The sequence below is a fragment of the Anastrepha ludens genome, chromosome 2 (genome assembly GCF_028408465.1).
Source record: "Anastrepha ludens isolate Willacy chromosome 2, idAnaLude1.1, whole genome shotgun sequence".
Classification (NCBI taxonomy): domain Eukaryota; kingdom Metazoa; phylum Arthropoda; class Insecta; order Diptera; family Tephritidae; genus Anastrepha; species Anastrepha ludens.
Window position 1 is genome coordinate 134,406,765 of NC_071498.1, and position 10,128 is coordinate 134,416,892.

Below are 10,128 nucleotides of genomic sequence, written 5' to 3' on the forward strand. Positions count from 1 at the left end.
ACTGAAGAGCTAAGGCTAAGAGGCGCGAGCTGGCACCAAATTATCGAGTTGCGCCAGGCGTAGTCCTTACTGAGAGGGTATAGTCATAATTCAGGCAACTCATAACCCTTCCTAAGGACAAATTAAGAACGCTCAAGGACATTATCATAGATCATTGCAGATTGCGCGGCCATCTGCACCGGATTGGGGTATGACCCACTGACTTCTATAGTTTTTGCGACTAGTCCCCGTATACTCCAGCACACGTTCTTCTCGCATGTGATGTTATAGGGCGAAGAAGAATGAAGTATATTAAGGAAACTGGGTTTGGAAGATGTGAGTCATCATCATTGTTTCCTTGAATGCTTAGCGGGATATAGGGCATCAACAACACCTACGCGCACTCTCGTCCGATTACTGCATACCGCTTTCGCCTGCTTCCAACTTAGAGCCGTCTTGCGACCCACAGTTTTTTCAAGTTTCCCTTGGCCTGCCAGGCGCTCTTCCTCTCGCTGTGAGTGAGTGCCACTCCATTGCCCTCTTCGCTATTTTACCGTCTTCCTTGCGCAAAGTGTGACCAATCCACTTCCAATTCTGTCTTCTAATTCAAATGTCTAGCGGCTCCATGATTGCTGTTTAGAGCAATTCTTTGTTTGGCATTATTTTTGGCCAGATAATTCGGATTTGAGTCCTCATACAGCGGTTAACAAAACTTTGTAAGCAACCGGTTATAGCGGTGGTGATTTTCCAGGTAGAGCTACTGTACAGCAGTACCGACATCACCTTCGACTGGAAGAGCCTAACCTTTAAACTGGAACTCGGGCTTTTGTTTCGTCATCCCGAGTCAGAGTACAACATCCAGAACGTCTCTTTGGCTTTTTCGGGAGCGTATGTCTGTCTAGATTAGTGCCACCGCCCGGGGCAACTTTGCTTCCTCCACTGTTTCGATAGGGTTACCTGCAAGCTCCACACATCCACTCATCTTGTTTGACAGACTCATCTCCTTCGTCTTGTCAAAAATGATTTTAAGTCTACAGACCGACTTAGCTTCCCTATGAATCGCTGAGCCCATTTCCATAAGTTTGGCTAGGCGACATGCCAGGTGTTATACGTTGTCAGCATAATCGATGTGTTGTAGCGTGCTAATCATCGTCGATTTAAGACCGCACTTGTAAAGAGGGCTTAAGGCTGCTTCGAGGACCTCGCCTATTACTAAGATTAATAACACGGGCGATAGTATACATCCCTGGCGAACTCCACTTCGAAATTCGAATGGCTCCGACAGCTTACGCTTGTGCAGCACCCGGCATCTAGCGCCATCGTAAGTTGTTTTAATTATTGAAATGATTTTTTCTCAAATCTTATTTTTATTCATTCACTTATTTATCTATCCATGCATTAAAAATAACAAAAAAAATAAAAAAAGAACAGTCGATATGGTTTTTCAAACACACTCATTTCAGACGGGGCGAAGAGGTTGGAAAATCCGCTTTTAACTGGAAATAAATAGTAAAAAAACGTTATAAAACTAAAAAACGAAGCAATAATGGCACTGATAATGGGTGAAAAAGCCTCCAATTTTCTTAAGTTGATGGCTTAAAAATAGACCAAGGTGCTTATTTAATTATTTGCACAAGTTAAGCTATCAATCGTTTGTTAATATGCTTTTCACTTGAATAGGATTTTGTTTACTTAAAGGAAGCACTTGAATAATTTTAAGAATTCATTATACAAAAACTTGTTAATTTTTTCGAGTGCCAATTACACTGTAAAAGTAAAGTACATTTTTGAAATGAAATGTAAATTTGTAAAGTCCTAAAATGGAATGGGTCAACTGCCCAGGATACAATAAATGGTTAAAATATTTAGAAACTTCTAGTGATAAATTATTTTATTCTGAATTATGAGTAATTAAGAATCGGAATTTCGCTTGTAATTAATGTCGCATTCAAGTATTGTTGTTGTTGTAGCAGCATAAACATTCTCCACACATGTACGGGGAATGTTGCTGGCGTGGCAGTATTTGGTCGGATATAAACTCGGGCCGTCCCGGGAATGTAGAACCGACTGCTATGGGAACGAGCATTCAATTATTCGAGTAATTAGATAGTTCTGTGACGACTTATTCAATTGAGTGTTCTAAGCTAAGATTATTAAAATTGTATAGCCAGTTAATAGCATATCCTAGTTTGTGTGCTATATGTGACGATGAATGTAAAAATCCAATTCCCGATTATGTGTCTCTATCTATGAATATATGTCTGAAGATAACCAAAGCCACTCAAAGCTTTGTCATCCGGCTAATTTGGATCCTAAAACACAGAAGTATAGCTGAGAACGAAGTAGCGGACGCATTGGCAAGGAAGGCTGCGGCGACCTCGTTTTTAATAGGACCCGAGCCCTTCCTTGCTATGGTACAACACACCACCAACAAGGTTTACAAATCGTACAACTCTCCCCAGGGATATACTGAGATTGCTTACGGACATTCTCACAGGCCATTGCACTCATCTGGACATGATCGGGATATGGTCCACCGATTTTTGTCGGATTCGTGACCAATCTTAGAAGACTCCAAAGCACTTTCTGCTCGAACTCAGCGCTATAGCGTGGAGAAGGTTGAGATATACTGGACAATTGCAGCCAGAAGAAAGGCACATACACTCAGTCCAACCCAGCTCTATCTTAAGTTAAATCAGAGAACTGGGACTGGATGAGGTACTGTGATGAGTAGGGGGCACAATAACAAAATAAGATCGAATGACCTCCTCCGTCCAAAAACAATATGTTTTAAGAGCTACATATTTAAAAAAAATAATTGCCGGAGCGTTTATACCCTATAATCAGAAAGTACCGGAAATGTCTAAATAAAAAAAAACCGAGTTAAATTTCAGGCAAATTTTTTTATCTTCTTCAAAATATGACCCGTCTGAAGCAACACACATGTGCCAACGTTTAACCCAGTCCTCCATGCAACCGTGGTAGGCCGACGAAGGGATGGCCTTCAGCTCCTTCGTCGCATTCTCTTTGATCTCCTCTATCGGCTGAAATTTCCTTCCACGAAGTGATAACCTCAACTTGGGAAACAAAAAGCAGTCGCACGCGGCCATATCAGGTGAATACGGTGCTTGCACGATGGTATTTACTTGGTGTTTGGTCAAATAATCCAGCACAATTTGGGCTCGGTGCGATGGCGCGTTATCATCATGCAAAATTCAAGAATCGTTTGCCCACATTTCCGGCCGTTTGCGACATGCAGCATCTCTCAAACTCTTCAAAACGGATAAATAATATTCTTTAAAAAATGTGGAGCGATTCCCACGCGCGCTGTTCAGTTAAATTAAACATTCCCGGTACTTTTTGATCATAGGGTAGTTCTATTAATTAGCCTGTAACTTTACTATTATAAGTTAGCATTTGCCAAGGTCATTTTGGTTATATTCAAGATGTTTTAGTTCCATTATAAAATACATTTTTTTTACTTAATCACTTTTATTTTATTATTCCCTGTCTGCACGTATCTTCTATACTCGTATGAATGTGTAGGTACAATTATCTTTACAACTTTTAGTGTGCCAACATTAGGGTCATCCGTAAATGTTGGTGTTTATTTCTCTTTCTGATTTAATTCAGTAAAATAATGCCGTACAGTTAAAAGCTATTTTTCCATTAAATTCTGTATTTTTTTTTCTTTTTTTCGATTTACGTGAATGACATCAATCTATATAAGTATATCATATACATCTCCTCCTCCTATATGTGGTGTGCGTCTTAGTGTTGTTCCACAAATGGTGGGACCTACAGTTTTAAGCCGATTCCGAATGGCAAATGGTTTTTTATGAGGAGATTTTTCATGACAGAAATACACTCGGAGGATTGCCATTGCCTGCCGAACGGCAACCGCTAAGTAGGTAGTACCACGTACACTACAAGTAGCACTAAAGTGCCGTTTTGATAACAGAATGTAGACGACTACCTGCGAAAAATTACAAAACTTGAAGGTAGAAAACCATCTACAGCCTTCCAGTGCGGTTGATGTAGTGTAGGAGAGAAAAGGGATTTAGGCTGGAGAACTGCCTCGGGCTGTCCCCAAAAGGCACACTAAGGATCCTCAACTTCCTAGCCGCCCGGTCATTTGCAAAGAAAGTATTCAACAGCCTCTTTCGCAGCTTCTGCGATTGGTAGTTGTACGGAAGCTTTCAAGCTTTCTCCGCATGAGTTCCGATTACCCAGTGACCGGTGAACACCGCTATGAGTTTGCCTCATACTGAGGACATTCTGATTTTGAAATAGCACACGATAAGATAGAACTCCATCTGTATTGCGCGGTTTTAATAAAGAAATTGTGCAGTTTCCTTTTAACAACGGTCAAGGGGACACCGATGTCTGAGATGGAGACATGGGGACTGAGATCGCAGACTTAAGTATTGGCTGATTTCGAGAAAACCACCGCTCCGACTCTAGATTCCATCTTGGATCCGTCGGTGAAAACATAGGTACCTATGTCCATGCAGACTCTCCCCTCCCTCCAATCCAGCCTGCTTATAAATAAAGCTCTACCACAACAGTCAAAGCCCAGTTTGCGGATGGAGAGATATGTACTAAGTACAGAGAAGCAAGGAGAAATCTGCTTCAAAATGCTGCCCTGTCCTACAGGAGATCGCCCCCAGAGGCCAATCTCCTTCAACCTAATAGAGCAATGGATAGAACTTGATGAGCAACGGGAAGTAAATGCAGAATCACGTTAAGGGCGACAGGGGGGCATATTCTACACGTCTCAGTGATGGCAATACATGCAGTCCTTTGCACTCTCTCTAAATTAGTGGCCTTATAGCCCTTCGGAAGAGCTACCCACCAAATTGGCAGCAACCCTAAGTTCTATACCCAGGGTACGACACGTGATTTGAGAGGGAGGCGACCGCTATTCTAAACAACTTTTTTATCATTTGGTGTTTCATGCCTAGAGTTTCGAACCTGCGCACTTTCGGCGGCCGCCACTTTTCCTATCATTTGGTATTTCATGCACGGAGCTTCGAACCTACGCACTTCCAAATGGTAGTTAATATTAATATACTACCTTTGGATTTTATAGCTTAATGCGTTATTGTAACAAAAGCATTGCCAGAACGACACGGATTTATATGAGGGCAGGCATGTCATTTCAGCTGCAACGTAGGTCCGTCAGATAAAGGTGGAATTATGCTTTCAAAGAGAGAGCTTTGTGTTTGGTGCCACAGTGTGCACTAATAGATCTAAGGAAAATAAATTTGATACATTATTCAGTATTACCACGATCAAGGTGGAAAGTCGGAACAAAAGATAAAGAAATTGTGCTGCTTGTGGGCACAATCCAGTATCGAAGCCAGCAGCAGTGATTTAACCGACTCCATTTTACTAGGCCAATCATCAGAAATGCTGATAAAATCACGGATATGGAGTCGGGCTGACATGTCAGCACTTGTTCCAATGACGATTAGCCAGAAAACTGTTTGAACCTTTTTGTATAAGTATAATTATAACTGTACATGATAATTTCATCGTCGAAATAAAGCGAAAAAGCGTTGAGAATTTTTACTTCACCTAACATAAATCTTTTTTGCATAATTTCGAGCATGTTGGACCAGCTTGCCATTCTTAGCTCACCAAGCACGCCTGATCTCTTTCCTTATTCAAAAAAAACGTCATCTGTCTTCTTCTTCTTGATTGACGCAATAACCTTTTAAGCGATTTTGGACGAGTTTAAATCTGCAACTAGTGCTGCGATAACTTAGCCATAACCGTAACCATAGTGATCAGATGTTCTGATCAAACAGCACTCTAAATCACTCTAAACGATTATAAGTGTCGCACCTTAACGCCGTAACCATAGCCGTATATATCTATTGAATTTTGTTTTTCCCCCGTAACCGTTAGCAGCTGTGAAATACTTCACATTTGTTTTGATATTTGCTATAAAAAATTGGATAGAAATGAACGTCGAAAATTTAATTGACTTAGTGGAAAATTATCTGTGTTTTACTTCAATATCAGCTGTTTACGGTCATGACAGACTAATCGACACATGCACAATTGCAGCTTAAGGGGTTAGGGGTAGTCAGAATGTTCAAAAAAAAAATTGTTTTTTGCATTTTTCTAAAGTATATCTTAAAAATATTGTGTGAAAATTTGAAGTGAATCCGACAAATACTTTTCGAGTTACTCAACAATTAGCAAAGGGCGCTCGAGCGCTCGATAAATCGAAAGCAAAATTTTAAATGCGTTTTTCTCAAAACTATATTTTTTGAACTGGTGATCATTGCAACTTAAAATCTGCTTGATAGATTATAATAAAATTTATACTGCTTTTGAAAAACATAAAAAACTCGTGCCTGATCGAAGAATTTTTTTTCAAAAATTTCGATTTTTTTCAAACAATTAATTGTGGGTTCTTTTCTCGAAAATCTGAAAAATATTTCCTGAGGCCGCCATATTGTTAATTAAAAAAAAATGCTTTGATCAGGCACAAGGTGATCTATTAATAAAACTAATTTCTCTTGTGCAAGAACTTGTGATGATCACCGCAAGGGACTTCTGTAGAAACGGGCTCCATACAAACAGCGATAACTTTTACAATTATTAATTTTTGAAGTGAAACTTTTTAGGCGTCGATGGACGAGTGAGAATGGAGAGCAAAATTTCAAGGCTATGAAACGTTTTGGCAATTTTCGTTCCGCGAGAGAAAAAAAAGATATAACGTAGAGGAAAAGGAGAGAGAGAGCTATACCTTATATACATATATGTATCTCAGATACACTTTAGGCTATTTTTCCTGAGTTTTTCCTTGTGGTTTCTAATTTCATATATAGGAAATATATTTTTGGTGCCTACTTTTTGGCGTTATAATTCCTTGGTGCCTACTGTTTGGGGCGTTTTTTAGTCCCAATTTTGTTGGCGCTTATTTCCGTTTCCTGGCTAGTGCTTGTACGTACTATAAAGTGCTATCCATTCCGGCGTCGTATTTATTGGTATTGCCTTGCGGTAATTTGTGCCGTTGCTGCGTTTGTGAGGGTAATAAACGCTCGGGCCTCTAACTACCCCTAGCCCCTTAAAAAAAACGCGCCATTCGTTTCTTCCTCGTGCCAACCGGTGTCATCTGTTGTTCCCCAATTTTTCAAGCCTACCAATGTCTGCCATCTCATAGCGACATCAATGAAAAAACATTTAAATTTTATACTTAAACTGTTAGGCCTTCTTCAAATAGATCTTATTTTTGTAGCAGTTCACAAAGCTCTGTTTAGCGCAATCAAACCATCGGCCGTCGTCCTTCTTCAAATAGTATTCTTAGATTTTAGTAGCCAATACGTTGTGTGAATATAATTATATATATTTTTTTTTTTGCAAAAGTTATACAAGTTGAAATGAAAAAAATTTAAATATTCATACTTAAAATAAAATAAAATTATAGTCGTAAAACAAATCACAAAATAGTTGGATAAATCTTAAATAACTATAAATAATATATCAGTTGAAATCAGTAACATACAGCTTTTACATAGTCATCAAATATTTGATAGTACGAAAACAGTTCACAGTTCACAGTTCTGCAGAACAAGACAGTCGAATCATACAAAATAATATAAGATTATCTTATATTCGTATGCATCAAGTATTGAGTAGGGAGAAAAAATATATAATAACACAGCACGCACATTTTTCCCACAGAATTTATTAACTGCTAATGCCGAGTGTTATTGGTGCGTGGCTTGTGTGTGTAATTCCTGCAAATAGCGCTCCTGCTCGGCGCGTCGGTTCTTTTCCAAAATTAAAGCACGTCTGATAAACAAAAATAAACACAATGAATTTAAATAAATTAAAAATTTTAAGTAATAACAAACAATGAAAAATAAATTCGTGCAACTTATCACAAATCGCTTCAGACCCACCTGTAACGTTCGTAAAAGCCCACAATTGTGCCAAGCTCCTGCTTAAACAGACGCACCAACATACCATCGAAGCATTCCAGTTCTTGCAAACTAAACATGTTAAATTGCAACATATGGTCCTTAGAAGAGTCGGCATTCGAATATACAACCAGCCACTTGGGTATCTCCTCCAACAAATATGGATTAGCTGGCACTAGTGCGTTGTGTGTATGCACTGGCGGTGTATAAGGAACTGGCATTTCAGGGCATATGGCCTTGGGTGGCTCGGCAGATGTAGTATATACATAGTATGAGGTTAGACAGGGATGTTGCCGTTGGCATTGCCCTGTATATTGATTCTCATAATAGGTACCGTGAACCTTTGAAACAACACGTCGCCAACCGACCGGTAGGCCCTCCCTCTCTAAAGGGTGCGACCAATGTGTTGTGTGTGTGTGGTGGTCAATATAATACTTTCGCCCATGAAGTGTGTATTGCATCGCCCAGCCCGGTGGCAGTGGTAGCTCTTCCTCCAAAGACTGCTGTGATGGCACTTTTTGTAAAACATTCGGTGTACTATTTGTATTACCGACCGACTGAGAGTGTAGCTGCCTTGACGGTGCATGGTACAAGGACTGAACAGAAGTGGCACCTGCAGTACCCGCAGACAGATCGTAAGAAGAATGGATGTTATTGTTGGAGACGGCCAAAGTTGTATTACTATAAATTGGTGACTCAGAGCGCACTTCTGCATTGGATAGAGTGGAGCGGCTATCAAAATTATTTATTGTTGTGTGATTATTGTTAATTACACTCCCCGAGGCATTAGACGATACCCTAAAAGGATTTTCGTAAATGGGGTAGGAATCTGTGCCGGCGCCATAGCTGCCATTATTCGGATAATGTTGTGGTGGTGTTGGCGTAGTGCCGCGTGGCACCTGAAGCATATTGCCATAGGAATCCATACCATCAGCCATTGATGACGCATTTGCTTCGACATTGGCAAATCCACGAATGCGTCCATCATAGGAATTGCTGTGTTTCTGGTTGGCAGAGTGCCTACGATGAAAGTGCTCGTACGCTGCATTATTTGGTGGTAAAAGAGGTGATGATTGCTGGCGACGCATTCGGTCAATTTGCTCAATATTAACATAGTTGCTGTTGCTGCTATTGCTAATGTTGCTCGCCCCAGCATGTTCATGCCCATGGCTGCTTACATCCAAGTTATTGGTGGAATAAAATTGTGGATGTTGTGGTGTTGCGGCTGTGGGGGGTGCGTAAAAGCCGGTTACACCGTAACGTTGTGGATGGGCATGCGTTACCGACCGCATAGTCGTTGTAGGGGGTAATTGAGATTGGGCTCGCCTTGCGTGGTAATAATCCGGTTGCGAATTGAATTGTGAGTCATTGCCACATGAGTACGTATTCCGACTAGAATTACCAGAACTTCGGCCTGTAAACTCACAACTGGGTGAAGTGCTGGCACAACGCTGCAGTGATTTCTTATTGTGTTTGGCTCGTTGCTCATCAAATGTCCACACATTTATCACCGGTATTTCGGGCGGCGTTTCTTTTTTCACATACTTACCAACCACGCCTTCCTTATGAGCGGTCGCCTTTTCTTTGCTGCGTCGCGACAACATCGTCGGTTTACGATTGCACAGCAAAATTAAGTAGTTCATTCAATCTGAAACGCCGTCCATAAATAGCTAGCGGAAACCGAAATAATCATATTGAAAATGAGAATTTCATTTTTCGCCATGCAAAAAGAAAATTAAGCCCCTGAAGTATTAAGTTGTGGTGTGTTAATTTCTATGCGATTTTCAAGTTTAATTTAAATTAGCAATATAGTTTTACTCCTCTGTTTACTCACTAATAACACAGCAAATAAAGAAAAGACATTTACAGATGTGCAGTAATAAACAATCAAAGCAAATTTACATGTACGAAATGTCAAATTAGATTAGGCGGCGATGTGCAACTATGCACATTGCAAAAAAGATATCGGTTGAGTTATCGATTGACATGGAAGAGATTGTTATCGTTGTTGAGATCGAATTTCGTTTTAACCCGAAAACTACTATAGAACAACTTTTCACAAAAGAGATAATGTTTAAAATGCATTACAGTAAGCATGAAACTTTTACAATTAAATAAAAAAAATATTTAATTATAGAAACCTGTGAAATTTGTGCGAAGGCAATAATGAGTTATTTTCAATTGTATTGTTAAATGCATAAAGGACTAA

General features: G+C 39.9%; 1 protein-coding gene across 2 annotated transcripts; it reads right to left on the reverse strand.

The window, feature by feature from the left end:
• Positions 1-7,345: 7,345 nt before the first annotated feature.
• Positions 7,346-9,843, reverse strand: LOC128855381 (scaffold protein salvador). 2 transcript variants are annotated; one of them, XM_054090242.1, is made up of 3 exons: positions 9,754-9,843; positions 7,902-9,589; positions 7,346-7,791 (listed from the first exon to the last, which is right to left on the reverse strand). In XM_054090242.1, exons 2-3 carry the CDS (start codon positions 9,560-9,562, stop codon positions 7,707-7,709), a joined length of 1,746 nt encoding a protein of 581 aa, XP_053946217.1. In that variant the 5' UTR covers positions 9,563-9,589; positions 9,754-9,843; the 3' UTR covers positions 7,346-7,706. The 2 variants fall into 2 exon arrangements, with proteins under 2 accessions (XP_053946217.1, XP_053946216.1); XM_054090241.1 differs by having other exon boundaries at positions 7,902-9,662.
• Between the last annotated feature and the right edge of the window lie 285 nt (positions 9,844-10,128).

Coding starts and splice junctions, on each gene's coding strand:
- LOC128855381 (XM_054090242.1), bottom strand. CDS start 9,562: ATGAACTACTTAATTTTGCTGTGCAATCGTAAACCGACGATGTTGTCG. Junction 7,792..7,901: donor GGCTTTTACGAACGTTACAG/GTGGGTCTGAAG, acceptor TTTGTTTATCAG/ACGTGCTTTAATTTTGGAAA.